We start from the raw sequence: 24,230 nt of genomic DNA, 5'->3' as shown, positions 1-24,230 counted from the left end.
TCTCTAACGTTTGTATTTATCTTTAGCCATCTGTTACTTAATTAATGAGCGAGCTTGAGCATTTTCACGTATTGACAATTCCGAGGTGACGTCATCTCTCATTGAAAAGCATTAGACTTTGGATCGTTGTAGTTTGATTTGTGAGGATTATTTTGATTTTAAAATATGAGATGTTTATATTATTGTTTATAACAATCATTTAATTTTTTGAATATTTACTTTTTCTTTGGGTACAGAGGCTCTTGATTTAAAAAAGAAAAACATGCCAAGGCAACGGTGTTTGAATCCAAAAAAAGAAGCAATGCTTTATATCGATACCGGAAGAGACAAACATGGACTTGATGTGAAATACATCAGTGAATTCAAAGGTAAGATACATCTAACAATAACAGTTAACTAAAAAGTGAATCTTCCACCTGACTTCATTATTATTTTTGTCATTACTAGGGAGAGGGGTCTTTGCTTGTGCTTCTTTTGAAAAAGGAAACTTCCTGCTAGAATATCATGGTGCACTTCTAAGCAAACAAGAATGTGAGAGGAGACAGAGATTGTACCATGACAAAATGAAAGCATTCATGTTTGAGTTTCACTTTGACGGAAGAACTTGCTGGTGCGTATTAAGTCCATGCTCCATTTAATTAGTCCATATTAAAAGTCCATAATTTGTTTAGACTCATTAGCTTTGAGTCAAAACCCGAATGGGATCTTAAATCAAGAAAATCAACACTACCGAGTTCTAACTATATAATATTAATAATTGGTTTTCTATTTGAAGTGTTGATGCAGCAACAGAGGATGGGTCACTAGGAAGACTGGTCAATGATGACCACATCAACCCAAATGCCACAATGAAGTATTTAAATGTGCAAGGAAAGCCCCATCTGTGTTTATTTGCGACACGGGACATTGACCCAGGAGAGGAAATTACATATAATTATGGTGACTCTGACTGGCCATGGAGAAGCAAGGTAATCATATCAGAATGTGATGAGTGGTTAGTGATCTGAAAATCAGTATTGACTGAATTAAACTCATGATGTTTGTCAATTTAAACCTCAGGAATTTGGCCAACAAAACACATCCACATCCAAGCTCACCGTGGAGGAAACTACATCTACAGCGCCCACAGATGCTCTGAAATCTTTTCAAGAGGTAAATCATGTACACTATTTTAGTGCTCTTTTACAGTCCATACGCTATGTACAGGTTAGGGTTGTCACAATACTAAAATTTCAAACTCAATATCGATACCCAGGAAAATACTTGATGCTTAATACCTTTCAATACCATACCAAAAGATATACTAATCCTAAAATAACAAAAATAAATAAGACAATCACTTTTTCACATGCAAATAAATAATTTAAACAAATGAAAGAATACGCCATATTAAAAAATGCCACTTTATTCTACGAATGACTGTCTGAGCCTGTCGTATCACTGGTCTTAATTTTCTTTGCGGTTGGAAGTTTTTTTTTGTTTTGTTTTTTAAAGACAAGCATGTCAATGTGCTCCTGTGCCCTTCTTGGCTTGCAAATGAGCCCTGAATTTACTAAAAATGAGGCACAACTTGAAGCAGCAATGCACGAGCACACTAAGCTAACCATGAGGCCGCGGCTAATGGCTAATAATAAAACAACAGTCACTTACTGAGCATAAGTCTAACCGCGGTAGCCAGCTAACGGCTAATAACAAAACAACAAGGCATCTGGCTTTTTCTTGTCCACCAAAACTGGCACGTTTAGCCCTCCTGCCACCACACTGGCCATACTAAGCAGCTGTAAAACATAGCTGAACAAGCAAGGTTGCAGTGTGGGCTCTCCTGGGTGCGGGAGCCTGTCTTCCGAGGCAGCGATGCTAGTGGAGTGTGCACGGCTGACGCTGCAGGAACGCTACCATGTATCGATAGTATTGATACCATTACAAAGAGATATTGTATCCGGATACGACGTGTTTGAAAAGTATTGATACTTTTGACAACCCTATTAAAAGTACACAACGTGAATGGATTTTAACGCCATCTTTAACTCTTAAAAAATAGACAAAGTTTACCACTCATACATGTCTGTGTTAAATGTTTCCTTCCTGTCTCTTTTGCAGCATTCTGACGCAGAGAAGTCTGCCCAAACCTCCAGAGTTGAACACATTGAACAGGTACATGTAGTTGTTCAATAGATTTCAACGCCATCTGGCAGTTAAAAACTGTATGCATATTTCTGCACTTTCAGTGAATTTGTAATCAAACATCATTTCTGTGTGTATTGTCTCTGTATTTTTCTCTTTCAGTGCATGATGGAGACAAGGCACTCCTCAATGAGTTTGAGCCAGAATGACCTGAGTCCACCGCACAATAGTTCTCAAAAGGTAAATTACTTTATCACTAATGAGTGTCATTTAGCATCCAACTACAGTAATTGTTTGCAGTGCTCTATCAAGTTACCAGTAATATTTTGGTGTACAGAGAAACTTATTGAAGGCTTGATAATATTTTGAATGGACCGAGTGTATGTGTGCGTGTGTTATCACCCAGATTTATTGTGTATTGGACTGACACATTTCGTGATAGTATTTTCAAGTTTTAAGTCACAACCTCATCCATAGGTTTGAATGTGTGTGTGTGTGTGTGTTGTGTCCAAGTATGGCATAGACTGACACTGGCATACACTGACTTTCGCCGAGAAAGCATTTCCTGTAGAAGTTGTCGCACTCACCTACTTGTGTGTGTGTGTGTTCACATAATCTCATGGTTTAGAGGGACATTTAACCTCATTGTATCTTTAAGTCTTACAGTCACCCAATATCACCTTTCTGTGGAGTTGAATCACTATACATACAGTATATAAATATACTTGGTAGGCTATTGTTTAAATGACCTAACATAAACTCTGTGTTTCTTGATCCTGCATCACTCTGAATCAGCAACGTAATGTAAAGCGTTGTCTCAATGAAGGTATGTCTATGTTTAATGTTTCCTTCCTGTCTCTTTTGCAGCATTCTGACGCAGAGAGGTCAGCCCAACCCTCAGAGGTTGAAGATATTGAACAGGTACATGTGGTTGTTAAATGGATATCAATGCCATCTGGCAATTAAAAACTGTCAAAGTTTACCGCTCATGCATATTTCTGGAACTTGAAACAAATTTGTAATCAAACAGTCTGATGGCACCTGTGTGTATTGTCTTTTTATTTTTCTCTTTCAGTGCATGATGGAGACAAGGCACTCCTCAATGAGTTTGAGCCAGAGTGACCTGAGTCCAGTACGTCGTGAGCCACTCAACAATTCTCAAAAGGTAAATTACTTTATCACTAATGAGTGTCATTTAGCATCCAACTACAGTAATTGTTTGCAGTGCTCTATCAAGTTACCAGTAATATTTTGGTGTACAGAGAAACTTATTGAAGGCTTGATAATATTCTGAATAGACCGAGTGTGTGTGTGTGTGTGTGTGTTATCACCTAGATTTATTGTGTATTGGACTGACACATTTCATGATAGTATTTTCAAGTTTTAAGTCACAACCTCATCCATAGGTTTGAATGTGTGTGTGTGTGTGTGTTGTGTCCAAGTATGGCATAGACTGACACTGGCATACACTGACTTTCGCCGAGAAAGCATTTGCTGTAGAAGTTGTCGCACTCACCTACTTGTGTGTGTGTGTGTTCACATAATCTCATGGTTTAGAGGGACATTTAACCTCATTGTATCTTTAAGTCTTATAGTCACCCAATGTCACCTTTCTGTGGAGTTGAATCACTATACCTGTACATACAGTATATAAATATACTTGGTAGGCTGTTGTTTAAATGACCTAACATAAACTCTGTGTTTCTTGATCCTGCATCACTCTGAATCAGCAACGTAATGTAAAGCGTTGTCTCAATGAAGGTATGTCTATGTTTAATGTTTCCTTCCTGTCTCTTTTGCAGCATTCTGATGCAGAGAGGTCAACCCAACCTTCAGAGGTTGAAGATATTGAACAGGTACATGTGGTTGTTAAATGGATATCAATGCCATCTGGCAATTAAAAACCGACAAAGTTTACCGCTCATGCATATTTCTGCAACTTGAAACAAATTTGTAATCAAACAGTCTGATGGCACCTGTGTGTATTGTCTTTTTATTTTTCTCTTTCAGTGCATGATGGAGACAAGGCACTCTTCAATGAGTTTGAGCCAGAGTGACCTGAGTCCAGTACGTCGTGAGCCACTCAACAATTCTCAAAAGGTAAATTACTTCATCATTAATGAGTGTCATTTAGCATCCAACTACAGTAATTGTTTGCAGTGCTCTATCAAGTTACCAGTAATATTTTGTTGTACAGAGAAACTTTTTGAAGGCTTGATAATATTTTGAATAGACCGAGTGTTTGTGTGTGTTATCACCTAGATTTATTGTGTATTGGACTGACACATTTCGTGATAGTATTTTCAAGTTTTAAGTCACAACCTCATCCATAGGTTTGAATGTGTGTGTGTGTGTGTGTTGTGACCAAGTATGGCATAGACTGACACTGGCATACACTGACTTTCGCCGAGAAAGCATTTGCTGTAGAAGTTGTCGCACTCACCTACTTGTGTGTGTGTGTGTATTCACATAATCTCATGGTTTAGAGGGACATTTAACCTCATTGTATCTTTAAGTCTTACAGTCACCCAATGTCACCTTTCTGTGGAGTTGAATCACTATACATACAGTATATCAATATAATTGGTAGGCTGTTGTTTTTGAAATTACCTAACATAAACTCAATGTTTCTTGATCCTGCATCACTCTGAATCAGCAATGTGATGTAAAGCGTTGTCTTTATGAAGGTATGTCTATGTTTAATGTTTCCTTCCTGTCTCTTTTGCAGCATACCGACACAGAGAGGTCCGCCCAACCATTAGAGGTTGAAGATATTGAACAGGTATATATGGTTGTTAAATAAATTTCAACGCCATCTGGCAATTAAAAACTGTCAAAGTCATGCATATTTCTGCAACTTCAGTGAATTTGTAGTAATTAAACAGTCTGATTACACCTGTGTGTATTTTCTCTGTATTTTTTTTTTCAGTGCATGATGGAGACAAGTGACTCCACATTGACCTTGTGCCAGGGTGACCTTAGTCCAGCACTTGAGCCTCAGACCAGTTCTCAAAAGGTAAATTACTTCTTCTTTAATGAGTGTAATTAAAAGTACAATTACAGTTAACGGTCAACAATTGTTTCCTATGCATGTCAAGTCATCAGCAATATTTTTGTGCTCTGAGAAACTTCATTGGATGCTTGATAATTGAAGTCAGAGTTTGTACATATTTGTTCATCTAAGTTTTTTTTCTGCTAGCAATCCCATATGCTTATTAAATATTTTGCTATCACTTTTTAAATAAATACCCCCCCCCAGGACTGTTGGAAACACCTTCTTGAGGTCTCAACACTGTCACCCTTTGACAAGTGTGTTCTATGCTTGGGACCTATATCTTCTTTTACATGGACTGGATACAGATGCAAAGGTAAACCATATATTGATAGCATTGCTTTGAGTCCAAATTTAGACGATACAGCCAGAAACCAAACAAATGATGCCATTGGCCACCGAACAGTTGTCTGCATTGTGGACATGATGTAACAATTTAATTACTGGCAACTCTTCTTACACAATATAAAATACAGCACTGATTGGTACAGAGAAGAAAATTGTTTAAAGAAGTTATGTTGAAACTGTAACTGGCACTGTTTGTTTGACCCAACATTTTCTAACTCTGTTCACAGCATGTTCAAGAGTCTGGCATCTGTCCTGCTACAGACGGAAGAAAGCAGAGGATGAAATATTAGACTCGGATGAGGAGCAGAACTCTGGAAGCAAATATGTCCCTGATTCAGATGAGGTTTCAGATTCAAGCATGACTTTGGTGCCTCATCAGTCTAAAGTACGACAGAAGGAAGGAATACCAGCCTTACCCACTAACAACTCTAACAGTTTGGACACACATTTTCCAAATGACGCTGGCACATCAAAATGTTTACCCACAGATGTCATTGCTGGCGAAACGTCAGATTCAGAAATTTCTAGCAAAGACTCATCAAATAAGCATGTGAAGAACAAAGATAAAAAATCTCTACATCTCAATTTGACCAATAGAAATTACTGTTTTGTTTGTGGTAAGCCACAAAGCAGACTGACTCGCCACCTGAAAGTACACATGTCTCACCCAGAAGTTTCATATGCATTTTACCTCCCTGGTCACTCTCAGGAGCGCAAGACTTTGTTTGAAAAAATGCGAAACAGAGGAAACTTTCATCATAACATTGCCATACTCCAAGGTGAAAATGGACAATTAAAAGTGAAAAGGGTGCTAAAATCTACTGCAGTGGCTGGAAACTTTGTGCATTGTATGCACTGCCAGGGCTTATACGCACGCAAAGAACTGTGGAGACATGTCCGAAGATGTTCGTTAAGGCCAGAAAATCGCAATCTGGATAAACAAGCTGGAAGAGCCAGAGTTCTGTGTTTTGCTACAGCCCAAGATACCGTATTCAGTCAACACTTCTCGAGTGGAATGTGGAAGCTTCTTAGCACAATGAAGACGGATGACATTGGCCTTGCTGTACGAAATGACCTATCTATTGTTCATTTGGCCCAGTCCCTGTACAATAAACATGGTCAAGATCCCACAAAGTACAAACATATTCGACAAAAGCTCCGAGAAGTGGGACGACTGCTGGTATGTCTGCGAGCAAACTACTCTGTACACAGCCTGGAGGAAGCCATAAAGCCCTCAAACTCTCAAACAGTTGTTCAAGCAGTGAAGCAAGTTGCTGGATTTCACGAAGAAAGCCTCTCCTACCATACACCAAGCCTGGCTTTGAAATTGGGGCACACACTAAACAAAATCTGCGACATCATTCATTGTCGTGCACTAATGGCAGAAGATGCAGCACTGGTGAAGGCAACTGAAACATTTAGGAAACTATATACCTCCAAGTGGTGTGAGTTGATTTCCAACAAAGCTCTGAGCACATTGAGCAGTGCCAAGTATAATAAGCCAACAACACTGCCCTTTACAGAGGATATCCAGGTACTTCACCAGTACCTTCAGAAGACTGCTGACAGTGCTGTTAGTAACTTGATGGAGGAAGCAACACCGAAAAACTATGCTGAAATTGAAATTGAAGGTGAGTGTTCAGAATGTCAGATGATCATGTTTAGTAGGGGTGGGAAAATATGGGTACCTCAAGATTTGATTCACTTCCGATGCATCATTAGTACATTTGTATTTTTAAAACAATTGCAGAACTCAAGGAAGAGCAAAGATTTATATTTCATACTGACTTTTATTAAAGTGGCAAGGCAACCTGGTTTACAATAGTGTGTCAACACACATTTCAAAAAGTGCCAATGGCAGCGTTTGCTGTAACAAATGTTTAACTTCTCCCAGTGCAATATGCAGAAGACAACAGTGGCTTTTTATTTTTATGTAAACTTTAAAAATCTATTTTTAGTATCGGTAACTCTGAATCGAAGCAGAATCTTTTTAATACGACGATTGATGCATGAAAAAAAAACAATTATCGTTCTCACCCCTACTACTAGATGTGGCATCCTTTCCATCTTGCATCTGTTACAGCTGTACTTCTGGCCAATTCTAAAACTTGATGCCTTGGGGTCTGATGCCTCACTGATCTTTTATTATGACTATCTTTTTCTAGGTAACTTATCATTCAGTGAGAATGAAAATAATGAAGGCAGTGACTCAGAGGGCAGCGGCACAGAGGTCGGAGGACCACTTTGTGAAGATGGCAAAGACCTGGATCCAGCCTCAGACTCTATGATCCTTGAGCAGGAACAGAACTCTGGTGGCCAAGGTAGGTTCTCTGTCTACTTTACAAATTTTCTCTCAGCAGACGGGGCAACAAAGGCCGCCCGGTATCAGTATTTGTTGATGAGACAATTTTCACACGTCGTTTTTGTTTTTACCAGATAAGCTGTCACATGTGACGTCTACAGTAGGAGACACAGTCCCTTCAACTGGCGGTAAGACAAGCTTTAGGATCTTTGGATTATGTTATGAAAATATGCAATGATGTAAGGCCTCCTGAGCAATGAAATGAGCTAAAAAAAAACATAAAATAAAGTCACGTAACTGCTTAAGACTAGATGCAGTCGGTAATGGTCTTTTCTTTTGCCATCCTGCAGCCACACAATAGCCTGCATTAGGCCATAAATAATGGCTGTGAAGAGTACTATCTACTTCCTGTTTTTGTGTTGCAGCCACTGTAATTGACAAATAATCTGTGACATTAGTTAGACTTACCTTCTGATTGTTCAAGTATCTGTAAATATATATATATATATATATGTATTTTTTGTTTTGTTTACTTACAGTCCTCTCAGGAAAAGACGATGCTGATCAAGAAAGTGAGGCAAGGAGACAGCCAAAGAAAATGTGGAGCAAAGCCGAGGTCGCTGCAGTGATGCGACATTTTGGAAGCCACATAAAAAAAGGAAAACTTGCCTCCAAAGTTGAATGCAGCCAGTGTAAGCGGGCAGAGGACCCTGTGCTGTCACAACGGACTGTACAGAATATTAGAGACTTTGTGAGAAACCGAATAACCACAGCCAAAAGGCAGGCCCAGAAGAGACGGTAAACCTATTTGCTGGTATCTCACTGAGCAACGAATGCTTGCGAACATAGAGAATTTGGAGTTTTTGTCGGGATTCATAAAAGGTTGCAGAAATGTTCAGTTTTCACTTGTCAGTTTTTCCTGTCGCAAAGTTTTTTTTTAACATGTTCAGACAGTTTTTCACTTTTTGCAAGCATCTTCTGAAACCTTTTATGAACCGTGACAAAAAAAAAACAAATTTGCTATTTACCCAAGCATTCATCACTCAGTGAGATACCAGCATGAGAGTTTCATTTAAAACTAAATTCAGGGAACTTTTTATTTATGTATTTAATTATATTTTCACTTAATGCTTCAGACACTAAGAACTCCCTGCACTTTTTCTCTTAGAAATTAAAACAAAAATCTTAAGGGAAATCTGAAGTATATGCCACAAAGGAGGTGGGACTTACGACTTCTGTAGGTCACACACACGCTGTTTCTGGTTACTGTTGCAACATAAGGGTGGAAGTGCGAGTATGGGGCACGGCCTATATGGCGCTACAATAACTGGTATCAGCGTAGGTGTGTGACTTACGGAAGTTGCAAGTCCCGCTTTCCCCGTGGCATATACCCCATTTACTTGCCTAATTTTCAATTGACCTTAACACAAGCTAATGACCCTGGCAGCACCCAGCACTTTTTGTTAGCAAATAGACCAATTTGTTTTAAAACTTAATGTTTAAAATTAAACTAAAAGCCTTTAACAAATTTGAAAGTTATAAACATGCTTAATAGCATTTCAACATTTAAAAAAATATTAATTTTGACCCCATTTTTTTCTTTTGCTACAAATGAATATCAGCTCCAAATGTGGTTATTGGCCTCTTTGACTACAAATAATCAGTATGGTGTCGGCACTGTCTATCACTACTACTATAAACTCTATATTGGAATATTAAACTACAAGGCTCTGAATTTTCAGTAGGATAAAAATGGCACACCAACACGTAGTGCGTAGTGGCTCGGAACACCTTGATTAGAAAGGACTTTGTAGAAAACAGTGTACAGTGTCTAGACCAGTCATACTTGTTAATAAAACATCTGTGTTTACTTTAATTTAGATTGCGTTTGTATGTTTTTACGTTTGTGATATTACAGCTTGGTAAGTGTGGGGTTGCTAATTTCTGAGGTTTAAAGGAGCCTGTGTCATTAAATAGACACTTTCCTACATTCTTTGTGCAGTTGCGTCTTAATTTGTGTGGCTGCAAATGTGAGGTAATTGTCTTTTTAAAGTCTCAATAATGTTGATGCTCATTACTGTCGTATTTTTTGTATTAGTCATGAAGAAACACTTACAGGGGTGAATTCATCATCCATCTATATCCAATTGCTCTCTTTTGGTTCTGTTCACCTAATGCATAGTGGTGTCAGGTGGTGTATTTATGTTAATTTTGGGTGGTGGGGGGCGTGACTACCTTGTCCCTTTAAAGTCACCTTAATCCTGTTTTGTCCTTGTAAACCACAATTCAAGTGTCGTCCCAAACCACCATTTTGTCAGGTCTGATATCTCAGGTTGTTAACCTCTTTTCTAAGCTCTGAAGGGTGCTAAATTATTCTCAATTTTTTTGAAGTGATTTAGCCTTACTCCCATCATTCTAAACCCTTTTAAAAGGTGTGTCAACTTAAATCACCACCGGGCCTGTTTCTGAAATTTGTCAGTCTATACCATATAAACAGGTATGTGTGTGTGTGCGTGTGTGTGTGTGTGTGTGTGTGTGTGTGTGTAGAGGATCCCAAAGCAGACGAACGTAATACTAGATTTTAATTTAACAAAAGGCGCATGGAACAATCCAAGGAAAACAGCAAAATTCAAAGTAGCAAACAAGTAACCAAAAGCGAGACACTAAATAACTCTATCAAAAACTAAAGGTGCGCGAGGGGACAGAACCACTGCGGACTGGAATAATTTAAAGTAACCAAATGAAATAAAAAAACACAAAGAATACTACAATATATAATGTTAGAGTGCAACTAAGGACGCACGAGTGGACTGAGCCGCGGACAGGAGAACTACGAGAATAAACCAGGTCGTAACACAAAAACTAGCAGAACTATGGCGAGACAAAGAATAAGGCGCCGAGTTGTCAGCAAGCAAGGTAGCAGTGCGAAAATAGCCTCTTGTCCGCAGATACAAGGCTTTTAAACCCTGCTGATTGTAATAGGAAGCAGGTGCGCCGCAGTAGACTCTGCCCGCGTCTGTCACCATAGCAACTGGAAAACAAGGAAGAGAAACTAAACAGCAGCACAGGCCCCCAGAACGCAACAAGGATGGTGCTTGTTTTTGGAAAGCTTTCAAAGTGAAGCGGCAGCCTGTGAAGTGGATCATTTTGAGGGACATAGATAACTGATGCATGTGCCACTTTTTGGCCTGGAGACATGGATTAGTGTTACTGCTCGATTTTTTGTTGTTTCCAATAATTTGACATCACCAAGGCTTTTAGTATGTCAAAGGTACTAATACGCCTCAATCACTGCGAGTTTCCTGATACAACAAGGAACCCCCACTGTCAAAGTGGCTAACTTCCCACCCATTATCAACCTACAATCAGCTTTCTGCCTATTATTCCCCGTTTCCTACAATTGCCATTATCCCCTTCCTTCCATGCTGAGATCAAGTGGGAATGATGCCTTGGCTTGCTCCCAGGTCCCCAGTGTTGGGAACAGGAGGCATATGTCTGCTCCTACGTAGATACATACTTTTAATTTCAGTTCAAGTTTGTTTAAATAAATTATGCAGTGATGGCAGCAGTCAAACAAAGTAAGTTACAAAGGGCAGAGGTAACTATGACAGCAAATGAAATCATTTTTGGGCTCAAAGTTAAATTTGTACTTATAAGACTTGACTTATAAGAACCAAAGTTTTCTTTTCACAAAGATTGTAGATCACAGCCTGGATTTCTTCACAACAATTGTTCAAAAAACAAATTTTCACAAGGTGCGTTTAAGAGAAACTGACATTTTAATTGCTTCTATACAAATCGGGTTCACTAGAGCCCGTGGCCACTCATCAAGTGCTGCAACTGCTTAGGCTGAAAGGTTGGGTGCAATTTTGTCTGATCAGTCACTTGGCTGACATGTAGAGAATGTCAACCTTTCACAGTCACACAAAAGGGAACCTTTATCTGCACGCACATCTTTCATGCAGTGTAGACACTTGATCTCAAGGCATTCTTTGCCGCAACAGTCTCATGACACAATTCCACCTGGGGATGCTCCAAGGTGGGGATGCTTTGTGCTGAGTATTAGTCTTGAATGCACAATACTGAAATTAAAATTATATTCTTCAGCAGATTCCTTATACTTCTGTCGAGTAATCTGTTCATTCCTACACCCATACTGTACAGTTTCACTGGTGAAGTTGTACTGTGTAGGGTAGCAAATCTGCATGAAAAGTCTGGAGGATGGAGTGTCCGCTGTGGTGTTGCAAGCAAGCTTCATCCTCAATGCAGTGATCCGCCCTGTCCTGAATCTGTGCCATTTCTTGCTGGCTACCTGTTCTCTTGTTGCAGACTCCACATTTTTTGCTTCCTTCGCAGAAATCAACACTTGTCCTATAACACCAGCACAGTGTTTACGGATGTCATCCAGGCTCATGCTTTTACAGTTTTTATCACAGAGCTCACTCAGCAAGCCTAAACAGAGGCCTGAGTGACTGAGGCTTATGTGCCGCAGAATATCTGACATCCACTGAAACATATGCAGGCTTGTCTGGTAATACTGTCTTGATAAATTAATCATGTCTTGGCTGTGGGGTCTTATATTCTCGTGGAATGGCAGCTTCATCACCATCACTGTCTTCTTGTTTAGTTGCTTCTTTAATGTACGAGATGAACTAAAGTCAGTTTGAACAAGTGTTGCATAGAGCATAGATGTTTTGGATTTAGGAAGAATTGTCATATTGCTGGGCTGTCAGTGTGTTTTTCCTATGTCTCACAGTGCCTGGTTAATGAGGGGGGCATGTCCCCTTGCGCCGCACCTGTGGCGCATCAACCATTAGGACTATAAGAGGACTGGAAGTCGGGACTCCAAGCTTCCACTGTCGGATTGTTACTCTGATTGCTCACAGCCACAGACAAGTGTTATTCAATGTTTTGTTGTCCTGGCTACCGGTGCTATTCTTAAGTTCTCATTTTGGGGATACATAAGTTTGCTGCTTTTTTTCCCCACCTTTGAGTGGCGCATTTTCATAGCTATAGTACTTGTGTTGTTTTTTTGTATTTGCGCTTTATAGCCTTTGGGTATTTTTGTGTTTGTGTTAATTCCCTCCTTGCATTTGCAAGCACTTTTTGTTAACCTTTTTGTGCTGGCTTTCAACCAACACTTTGTCTTTGTATTCACGTGTTTTGGTTAATCAACCACTTCTATCCTCCCTTTGTGTTCTGTGATTCTGGGATCCACTCTCCACTCATACCGGAAACATAACACGCATCCAGCAGGCTGGTTACTGGGTCACAGTGGCCTTTGCCCTAAGTCTAGTGGCAGCCTCGACATAGAACAACAGAGAAACCACATGAAAAGAACACACCCCTTGCAAATGCAGTTACAGTGTGCACATAATGTCTTAGAGGACGTGTCTACAAGGATCCAAGGGTGTACACTAGGCTCCAAGAGTCTCTGGGAATGAAGCACATTTCCCCTCACAACCTTCCGATTGCCATCTTGGAAATGGTAAACACACACATTGCAAAACCAGCTGGTCACAAACATGTTGTATGCCTCCATACTAAGGATGAGCGAGTACAGCACTATCTGTATCTGTTCGACCAACTAAATGATCTGTATTCGGAGTGGGCGTGACATAAACCGGAAATGGATGTGGTTTAACCAGAGCTAGGCGTGGCTTAACAAAAATGGGTGGGTCTTGCATCAATACATTACTCTATTTTTTTAGTATGAAATAAAAAAAAATGTTTCAAATTGATATGAATTGATCAAAAGTTTCAATTGTTTTGTTTATTTGAAAATTATTGACAAAACAGACAAATAAAGATTCAAATCAATACTTTTGATAACAAAATAACTATTTTTCAAAAAAGTTTTTATAAATATATAAAATATATATATATATATATATGTATGTGTATGAATACATTTTTACAGAACAGTCTGAGAATTGCAATTCATCCATCCATCATCTACCGCTTATCCGGGGTCGGGTCTCGTGAGCAGTGCGCCATTAACACTGTGTATAGTGATATAGTGGGATGCCCACTATCCCCTTTATTATTTGCAATATTTATCGAGCCACTTGCAATAGCCATACGCCAGGAAAGAAGGATTCAAGGAATTCACTCTGGGGTAACAGAACATAAAATTAATCTATATGCCGATGATATTTTACTTTATCTAGAAAACCCGGCGATTTCGTTAGGGGAAGTATTTAACTTAATAACTAAATTCTCACAGTTGTCAGATTATTCTATTAACTGGACAAAATCAACACTTCTACCTATTACAGAAAATTCATGGAACCCTGCAAGCCAGGACCCACATTACTCATTTCCTATAGGTAATTTAAAATACTTAGGCATAAAAATCTCACCTAAATTAACTGATTTAATTCATTTAAATTTTTCTCCACTTCTGGATAACATTCATAGTGACTTGGAACGCTGGAATAATCTTCCTATTTCTTTAATAGGACGAATAGCCACCGTTAAAATGAAAGTTTTACCTAAAATAAACTATTTTTTCTCAATGATTCCATTTAAACCTACGGCTAAATGGTTCCAGTTGTTGGACTCAGCCGTTACAAAATTTTACTGGAAAAAAAAAAAAGCAAAGATTAGTCTATCTACTCTTCAGAAAAGTAAATCCAAAGGTGGCCTAGAGGCACCAAATTTTATGTACTACTATATAGCTAACCAACTACAATATATCGTTCTATGGGCACAACCCAACAGAGATACTAACTGTTGGCTGGAACTAGAACAGAAGGATTGTAATAACCTCAGACTTCTAGATTTACTCTTTATTACAACATCGATTAAGCGACATAATTGTTTTAAAAACCCAATGATCTCCGCCACCCTGACTGCTTGGTGGAAGGCATTAGAAATTACAAAAGCCCAAGTGGAGCCCTGTGGGCTTTCTCCCCTATGGCATAACCCTGACTTTCGAATTAACAACCAAACGTTTTATTTAGGTGTGTGGGAGCAGAAAGGAATCACACATCTTCACCATCTCTTCTCAGATAATATGTTTATATCATATACATCTTTGCTCCAAAAATACAAAATAACAAACGGAAATTTTTTACATTATCTGCAAGTTAAAAATATGATAAAGAAACAAATTCCAACACTTCAGGGTACGCTCCAACCGCCTGGCTTAGCTAAAGATATTACCAAGCTTTCTCCGACAACAACAAAAAAACTTTCAAAAATATATAAGTTACTTTCATATACGGATAAAATGTCTTTACCCATCTTAAAATGGGAGACAGACTTGTCTATAGCTCCGGAATCTGACTTTTGGATTCAAGTTTGTGAAAATGCATTTAAAATGACAAAACACACAAATTTACAACTTATCCAATACAAAATAATCCATAGAACATACATTACTCAATATATGATGAAGAAAATGGGCCTCTCCGACTCCGACATTTGTCTCCAGTGTTTACAAAACACTACAGACACTTATTTTCATGCTTTATGGTTATGCACCCCGGTTATGTATTTCTGGACTAAAGTCTTAGAAAAACTTTCCGCTATCTTGGACTATAGGATACCTTTATCTCCAAACTTGTGTTTGCTAGGTGACCTAACAACAACTGACCTACCACATAAACAATTTCAATCTATACTTGTAGCCCTTACTATCGCTAAAAAAACAATTCTTGTTAACTGGAAAAATAAACAAACTCTGAATATCGACCAATGGTCTAACCTCCTCATAAATCACATTTTAATGGAAAAAATATCGGCCTCAAATAAAAAACAAATATCAAAATTCATAGAAATATGGTCTACGTATATAGAATATTTTAACCTAATTCTGGTTATTTAATTCTGCCTGTTAGCGAGAGCCACCACATCGTGATAACTTACATTGATGTCTCTGCATTTGGCAGTTTGTTACTAATGGTTGTGTTTTTATAGTCAGGAACCCAGTTGCTGCCAACAGGATCGAACAGATTCACCTCCAATGGGCACTAAAGGCTAATATTCGGATTCACTGCATGCCAGGGGACTAACGCTACAGGTGCTGTCCCCCCTGGCTGGGCGTGGGCGGGTCTGCCCCTCTGTTGGCTGCTGGGTGGCGGCTGCGTCTTGGTCGTTCCCTGGGTCTCGTGGTGGGTGCTGTGTTGCGGGGCTCTCCCTGGTGTCCGGGGCGGCGCCGCCCCGGCGCGGTCCGTCGCTCTGGGTCCGGCGACGCGGGTCGGGGCCTGTGGGCCGCCGGGGTGCCCCGTGGTTCCCTCTCCCCTCCCCCTTCCTCCCCCTTGCTTCCTCTCCCTCTTCACCTCTCCCCGCCCGTCCTCCGCCTCCCTGTCCCTTCTCCCTCGTCGCCCTTCCTCCTCCTCTCCCCCTCTCTCTGCGGCCCTGCTGCTGCCTCCTGCCCTTCCTGTCGTCTCCTTCCCCCGTCCCCTCCCCCTCCCCTGTCCGCCCTCCTCCCCCTCCCCTAGGCCGGGGGTTCCGTCCGTGGCCCGGGTCTCGGCGCTCCGGGGGCCGGGGGAGTGGGCGGGATTGGTGTTGTGCCCGCCCCGCTCCGGTGGGCCTCCGGGCACTTCGGGCGGGCCCCGGTATCCGGGGGGCAAGCCCCGCCGGGGTCCCGGTGGGGTGGGTGGGGGTTTTGGTGGGCGGGTGCGCCTCCCCCCCCCCCCCCCCCGCCCGGTTGGGGGGGGCCCAGCTGGTCGCTCCTCTTAACTCACTGCACTAGTTTTGCACAATACATTTTAGGGCACATAACACACTTTGGGGGGGAGTGGGGTGGGGTGGAGACACCGTCTCCGCCCTGCAGCTCCCCTCCAAATTTTAATGCACCACACAACTGGGGGGGGGGGGGGGGGGGGGGCATCGGTTGGGGCGGCCGCGGTATGAAGCAGTGCTGCGGTCGCCTGTCCGTGTGCACCCCCCCCCCCCCCATTAATTTATTTTAATGCACCACATACGCTCATTGACATGCCTGGGGGGCGGATGGATCGGAGCAGGGGGGGATATCATTTCCCTCTGCTCCGGTTCACCTGCCCCCAATTTTAATGCACCACACACACACACTTATGTATATACACTGGGTGGGGTCACACACACGGTTTAGGGGTAGAGTTCGCCAGTCGGCGAGCTGGCGAACTTAGTAACAGGGTTAGTTTTTCACTTAGATCGTTGGGGTGACGACCGGGGCCTCTCCCCGCTGGGCCTGGGGTTCGGGGATGCCGCCCGTCCTCCGGTGCCCCCATCTCCCCTTCTGCCCCTGGTGTTCCGTCCCTCCGCGTGGTGGGGTGGGCGCGGGTGCCCTCTCCGCTCCGCTGCCCGGCCCCCTCTTCGGCGCGGATGCCTGGGTGCGGTGTGTCCCCGGGGTCTGGGGTCGGGGGCTGGGGGGCTGTCGGTTGGTGGGGGTGGGGGCGGGGGGCGGGGGCGGCTTGGTTGGTGGGGGGGTGGTGGTGGGGGTGCCGGGGTGGGGGGTGCTGGGGTGGGGAGGGTGTCTGGGGATTTGGGGACCTGGGGGCGGTTGGGGCTGGGTTGGGGTGGGTGGCGGGGGTGGGGGGGGGTCGCGGGGGGAGTGGGGGTTGTGGGCCAGTGGGGTGCCTGGTGGGCCTGCAGTGCCCCGTCCTGCTGCGTTGGGTTGGGGGCGCGGGCCGCGTTGGGGTGGGGGGCGCTCCTGCTCCGGGGTTTGCTCTCCGGCCGGTGGCCCCTGCGGGGCCCGGGGGTCGTCCTTTGGCGCGGCCGCGGCCTGGGGGGCCCTGAGGTGTTGCGCTTGCTCTGTCCTGGCGGGGGTCGACGGCTCCCCTCTTTGGTGGAGATTTTCATGCATGCTAGATCCACCACACCAGCATCTATCGAGACTCAGACACAACTTGTTTCTCCCTCAGGTCATTGATTCGGTGGAGGCTGGTGTCTGTGGATCTCACTCTGCTTCGTCTGTCCTTTCTACCTTTCCTCAGTTTCTCCTTTGGGCCCTTGAGGTTTCCCTGATTTGTTGGAGTTTGGATGTCTTTGGGGTTGGTGAAGGTTAGTGGCCCGGTGGGTGGTGTCTGGTCGGTGCTGGGCTTCGCTTTTCTTTCTTTTCTTTGGTCCCCCTTTGGGTCTCCTGGCGGCCCCACGACTCTGGCTGGATTTTGAAGTGTTCGGTTTAGGTGAACGGTATGGGAATTCTTATTATTTTTTTTTTTTTCGCACGCACGCACGCACGCACGCACGTACACACACACGCACGCACACACGCACAGACACACATACAAAAAAAAAAAAAAAAAGGGAGAACAATGATGATGACATTTCAAATGATCAATACTGAGATCTCCCAAGAAAAAAAAAAAAATAAAAAAAAAATAAAATTTGTTTCTACCTTATTCCGTTTTTCAGTAATCAACAATAGAAAATGGTTAGTTTCACCGAAATGCTCTGTTTTGAAACAAAAAACGGAGAAAACAAGCTTTTTGTGAAACGACGTTATTTCATGCACTCTAGTGAATTGTACACTTCTTTTTGTCCATGAATGATGCCACAAACACCTAAATAGTGCTTTACTTCTGTAAAACACTACCAACAACAATGAAAAAGTGTTTTTAGATTGCAAAATACGTTTATTTCCATTCAACAGTGTAACAATTTGACAAAACATTTTCGCAAACTATTTACAAATGTGTGCAACTGTGGTATTATTTACAATTATGTGGATGTTTCAAATACAGTTTTTCTTTTTGTAACACTCCCCTGCGTGCAAGGAGACGGAGCAGGATTTGCACAACAGATTCGTTTCACTGCGATTGCCCCTTTCGCGTGCAGACGTTACACTTTCTTGACGGCCTTTTTTTCCGGGGAATAGCAAGTAGCAGACTGTACCCACTCCTCCGATGAATATGCATTGGACTCGGGGTACTCTTCATCATCCGATTGAACGTCCGCCTGTGCAGAAGTGCTCGGTTGTGCTCCGCGTTTTCCGGTGTTAGCATCGCTAGCTGGTGAGGCTTTATGACGTGGTCATAGCCGCCGCGTCAACGCTTCCAACTTCGGCGTCAACGCTTCCAACTTCGGCGTCAACCTCGGAGCCACCATCATCATCATCATCACTGTGGTCTTTAGCATTGGTCGATGAGCTGCTTGCAACCGGTCGCCATTGTTCGCTTCCTCAGCCATCTAGCTCCGCCTCACGTCTTCTACTGCCGCGTCAACGCTTCCAACCTCGGAGTCACCATCATCATCATCGATGATGATCATCGTCGTCATCAATGTGCTCTTTAGCACTGGTCGATGCTTTTCGTCTTTGAAAAAAATGCTCAAGCGTGAGCTGCTTGCAACCGGTCGCCATTTTCGCTTCCCATCCCCATATTTGTCCCCTCTAGCTCCGCCTCACGTCTTCTACTGACGCCTACCCAATCTTGTCAAAAGAGAGTCATCGCTGCCATCTAGGGGCCAAAAATAGTCATTAGGCTAACTAGATCTGCTTGAAACTTTCACCACAGCTGGCCAAGGCTTTCCTCCACCCGTTTCCAAAAAAAAAAAGTAGGCTTTTACTAAACGTAATTTAACGTCCTTGGCAGTAAAAGAGTTAAACTACATTTTATATTTACAAAACTAAAACTAACTATAATTATAGCGAAAATGTCCTTCGTTTTAGTCTTTCATAATGAAGTTAATACATGAGCCTTTGGGATAATTTTAAATGTGATTTTAAGTAGATTTATTTTGATATTAATCTCAATAAAGACGTTAGAAAGTGTGTCACACAGAAGTGATGTCATCTAGCAGAGGCCAATAGAAAAGCACCTTCAGATGACGTCACTCCTAGGCGACAAATATGCCTTCTTGACTTTTGGTTTCAATGGCTCGGCTCGCCTGCTTTTTCATTTAATTTAACCGAAATGCCAAAACGCTATGTAAGAAATATTTTACTTTTTTTATTTTACCATTGTGTTTATTAAATATTGCGCACAAAACACATTCAAAAAGACAAAAAAAACTAATACTGAAACTAACTAAAACCAAGCATTTTTTAAATGACTAAAACTAATAAAAACTCACAGAATTACCCTGAAAACGAATTAAAACTAACTAAATTTAAAAAACAAAACCCAAAAGGAAATAAAAACTAACTAAAATGAAAATTCCAAAACTATATTAACCCTGCTCCAAAGGTCATAATGACGAACACGCTATATTAAAATGTTATGTTGGAATATCAAGGTTCGCCCTGTGGAAATGGGAAGTAAGGGTTTCATAGCCACATCAACCATGAAGCTTCTGAAGAAACTTGGAATTAGAGGACAGGACCATCAACGGGCTATTAAAGAGACTATTAATACTGCTGAGTGGACCGGCCACTGGCTGTGGCTGAAGAGAAACAATAACACTTGGGCAGCTAAGAGTAGCTAACCGCGAGATACACACCCAGGTTTGATCAACCTGTGGCGGGCTAGCCTCAGTGGAGGGTGTCTTGGGATAAATGGCTCAAACACCCGTTGATGCTGAGGTACACAACTGATGATGTGTCTCGCTGGTGAAGCCTCTTAGCAGTCGCCCCCCACCCGACCAATCTGCCTAGTGGATGTGATGCAAACACCAGGGACTGTAACAGCTAGTCCTTTCATTAGACCTGTTGAAGGCTACCTGTTTCAGCTGCATAGCATACAGTATGTGCCCATTAAAAATGAACACATTTAGTAGGTCTACAACACAAACACATTTAAGTGTCATGTGTACGCCGAAGTATTAACATGTGTTTCATGGAGCAGAAATATGATGACTGACTGTTCAGTATTGTAATGGTGCAAAAAGTCCAACTTCAATGGCGTGCAATCACTTACTTTTATTGGAAAGTAAGTATGCACCCAAATTTGGGATGTGTGAGGGCCACAGATGTAAGGTGACAAAACTGGCCAAAAGTAATTACAGTTTTTAAGTGTTGAGGACGTGAGACTTAATTAGACTTCAGACAAATGTTATGAGTTTACAGTTTACAGTATAGGAGGATCCTGTGTGACGTATTGTTATGTTTCGCGCATTGCATCATGGGAAACTGTGTGGCAAAAAACGTGTTTTACATGGAGTTCGATGGTTTTACACATTTGGAGCAGGATAAAGAGAAGCAGATGGTTCATTTTTGTTGTGCCATCAATTGTACGGCCCGTCGGGGGCCTGATAAAAAGTTTTTTTTATTGCATTCCCACCAAAAAGGGCTGCGAAAAATTAAATAAGTGGCTGCGAGCCGGGGGGTATAAATTGTCGATCAAAGCCTGGATTCCTACTGATGCGGACGGGTTTGTGAGGCTCACTTTATTGCCGGTTTTGCGGTCTTATTCAGTTCCAAAGCGCAATCGACAACCACCCTGACTTGTTCCTCATCTTGAAATGGGCGATCCTGGATGGGTAAATGAGAAGGCTAAAGAAAAAGCCGTCCAGCGTTACGAACGGAGGATCAAAAGGCAACGAGTATCAGAATTGTGTTATGGATTCCTATAAATGAAACAAAATATATTTTTGTGCCTAGTTTTTGAGAGTCCACATATTGTTTATCTTATCCATATAAATATTGCATTCTGCATCTGTGTTTTGATACCTGCCGACCTCACTAGTTGTTAAGTCCTATCCTGACAGCTGCATTAAAGGTGCTACAATGCTAGTATGCTAATGCTACGTAACATGACTGCATGTTTGTCCAAGACTGGATTTGAAAAGCTGTGATATTTAGTTGTTAACTAGAGACCAGATGCCATTGAAATTCTCACATCACAAGACAGGTGTCACTGTACTAAAGTCACTGCATTTCCAAAAATAAATAAAGAATAAGGTGTGTTGATAGTTGACATAATTCTCCCATGAAACTAATGATTGTTGAGTGTGTTGGGGGGATGGTTTTGGAGTGACGTACTTCCACAAACTTAACTGTAATGCGATGACCCTCCTTCCCTTTGGCACCACAAAGAACACTTCAATGAAGAATAATTACTCAGCTTTGCACAGGACTTTGTATTAAATAAGAGTAAATATCCCCAAAGCAGATGTGTGGCCAGGAAACAGGTGAGTCGGACCGAACTTTGTCATCATCCCACGTCTCATATGGGCCTTCCATAGTTTCAGCTTTGTCGCCAATTCATAAGCTTCTCCGTAAACCTCCTCCACCCTTCGGCCGTTAAAGTGCTTAACGAGCGGCGATTTCGCTCCCGCTAACTTTCTTCGTATACACTGTGTCTATACAGCCAGCCATGTTTTCTGCCACTCAACCATCGCACATGCACTTCGTTCTTTTCTCAGTTCATTTGAGCTCAGCCACGCTCATATCGTCAATCTTCGCGAACGACCAATCAGCAGCCAGCGTCAGACACGGGCGAACGTACTCCCATACTATTGGCATTAGCCAACGCGGATCAGCGAGTGAACGAGTCAGTGAGTGAACGTGTTGCCATTTCTGGTTCATGAACGTATCAGCAGGTGAACGAATCAGTGAGTGAACGTGTTGCCATTTCTGGTTTACAAACGTATCAGTGAGTGAACGAGTCAGTGAGTGAACGTGTTGCCATTTCCGGTTCAGGAATGATTCAGCGAATGAACGTACTTTTGTTTTTGATAGAAACACACTCATGACAACAAATATAGCAACAAAGTATTAACTGCATTTTTTATATATTATTTTATTGTATTTTTTTACGTCCGTGCCGAACAAAAATTTGGTAGACATGCTCAAATTGCCCAATCATCTTGAAGTATTGTACTGAATGTCCCGCCTTTCCAGAGAAGCTCACATTGGAGCGGTCTCAGATTAATATTGTGGAGAACTCCCTTGAGTGAATCACAATTATTAATCTGGCTATTGCCAGGTTAGGCCAAGGGAGCATGGGTGAAGATTTTGCTGTGTTCAAATTATGTCTATGTGTGAGATCTTTATTATGTTGCATGTGACACGACCCTGCTGTTTCCCTTCATTGCCCTCAGCTTCTCTGTTGGATGAGAGAGACGAAGAGGAAGAGGTTGCAACGACAAGTTCATGAAGGATCTCCTCAGCTGTCATCCACATATATAAATACCTATAAAGACACAATGGATGAACATATAGTTAAAGCTAAGTTTTATTTCCAGTCCCTTGGCAAACCAAAGCCATTCATATAAAACAATGATTAGCACCTAGCATGACAACAATGATTGAATGAATGTTTAATCTCTGCAATGCATAGTCTGCCACAGTACTTTCTCTGATACACAGTACTTTCTTTGATACACAGGTTTTGTGAATTACTTCTATCCCAAGGGTGAGCAACCTGAAATACTCGAAGAGCCATTTCAACCATCTATCATAGACAACAAACAAAAGCAAAACATTGGGAGCCACAAAACCCTTTGGACTAAAGCGAGGATAAAACTGTATCACATCATTTTTTTTTTATCTATATGTACGAAAAATTGTAGATTGTTGCACTCATGAAATCAATGTACTGTTACAGGAAACACAATTGAATATCTGCATGTAACAGAAACATTTCAGACTCTGAAAATAGACACTTGCATTCAAATATTTATTGACTTCAATGTTTATTTGAGTCCTCATTGTTAGAATTATTGTACATAAATTAGCCCATATTTACTTTTATAGTATTGCAAAGCATGACTCATGCTCTTGCAGCTGCAAAACAGGAACTTTGCCCTTATCACAAGATAGCGACTGCGGATGAACTGTTGAAACCTTCAGCGCTGAAGAAAGAAACATCTGTATTATTATCGGCACAATGACTCATATCCGTGATGGTTGCTGCTGTGTATTCCCCCAACCTTTAGAGTAGCAACAACTGTGTAAATATGGACCGCCCTAAAATAAATAAAAAGAGAGTGCTTGACAGAATGTACTTCAGAGCGGTAGGAGATTGTAACTGTGCACATCTCTGTCCATTCTCCACATGAGCAAAAATAATCTCTAAGTCTCTTGTCTTCCTTCCTTGTCTGTTGCTTATTAAATGTTCCAGGTTGACTGAACCTGACACTCATATTAATAAAATTAAAGCCAAATTTGGATTATACACCAGTAGCAAACAAAAAATGTTGTCTTCTTCTGTTTTCAAAGTGTGCAGTCAGCTGCCAATATTAATTAAAAAGGACAATTTCATTTAATAATGCAAAATAATATTTAAATTAAAATATTTATTTTACCTGGTTAATGTGATATTTGCTCTTGAACCTTGACGTACAGTGTCAATACATCAGCATGCACTAGCCCCGGAAGCATTCTGCTATAATCAAAATAAAGAAATATATATTTTTAAAGGTTTACAGTATTTGCCATGAAGAAGAATGCCTTCTAAAATTTTCAAACACTTGTTCCCTCAATTTATGCTGTGTTCAAGAGACATTGAACATTCACAGAATGACAGTGTAATTAAGTGTATTGTGACCACAGAATCCCTTTTCACTATAAGAGAGAGCACCTAGAAAAAGGGC

At 41.6% G+C, this 24,230-nt stretch overlaps 2 protein-coding genes across 2 annotated transcripts; both read left to right on the top strand.

Moving 5' to 3' along the window:
* Positions 1-281: 281 nt before the first annotated feature.
* On the top strand, positions 282-6,162 carry LOC144060472 (uncharacterized). Its single transcript, XM_077580068.1, has 15 exons — positions 282-368; positions 448-610; positions 776-968; positions 1,060-1,152; positions 2,101-2,154; positions 2,287-2,364; positions 2,992-3,045; positions 3,200-3,289; positions 3,927-3,980; positions 4,135-4,224; positions 4,853-4,906; positions 5,054-5,140; positions 5,384-5,492; positions 5,752-6,031; positions 6,147-6,162. Exons 1-15 carry the CDS (start codon positions 302-304, stop codon positions 6,160-6,162), a joined length of 1,482 nt encoding a protein of 493 aa, XP_077436194.1. The 5' UTR covers positions 282-301.
* On the top strand, positions 6,118-9,020 carry LOC144060936 (uncharacterized). The gene is made up of 4 exons (XM_077580897.1): positions 6,118-7,155; positions 7,690-7,845; positions 7,961-8,014; positions 8,366-9,020. Exons 1-4 carry the CDS (start codon positions 6,183-6,185, stop codon positions 8,626-8,628), a joined length of 1,446 nt encoding a protein of 481 aa, XP_077437023.1. The 5' UTR covers positions 6,118-6,182; the 3' UTR covers positions 8,629-9,020.
* Positions 9,021-24,230: the final 15,210 nt, after the last annotated feature.

This window comes from Vanacampus margaritifer, chromosome 11, assembly GCF_051991255.1.
Source record: "Vanacampus margaritifer isolate UIUO_Vmar chromosome 11, RoL_Vmar_1.0, whole genome shotgun sequence".
Lineage (NCBI taxonomy): Eukaryota > Metazoa > Chordata > Actinopteri > Syngnathiformes > Syngnathidae > Vanacampus > Vanacampus margaritifer.
The sequence above is the reverse complement of the archived record's forward strand: the minus strand, read 5'-3'. Positions and strand labels throughout refer to the sequence as shown.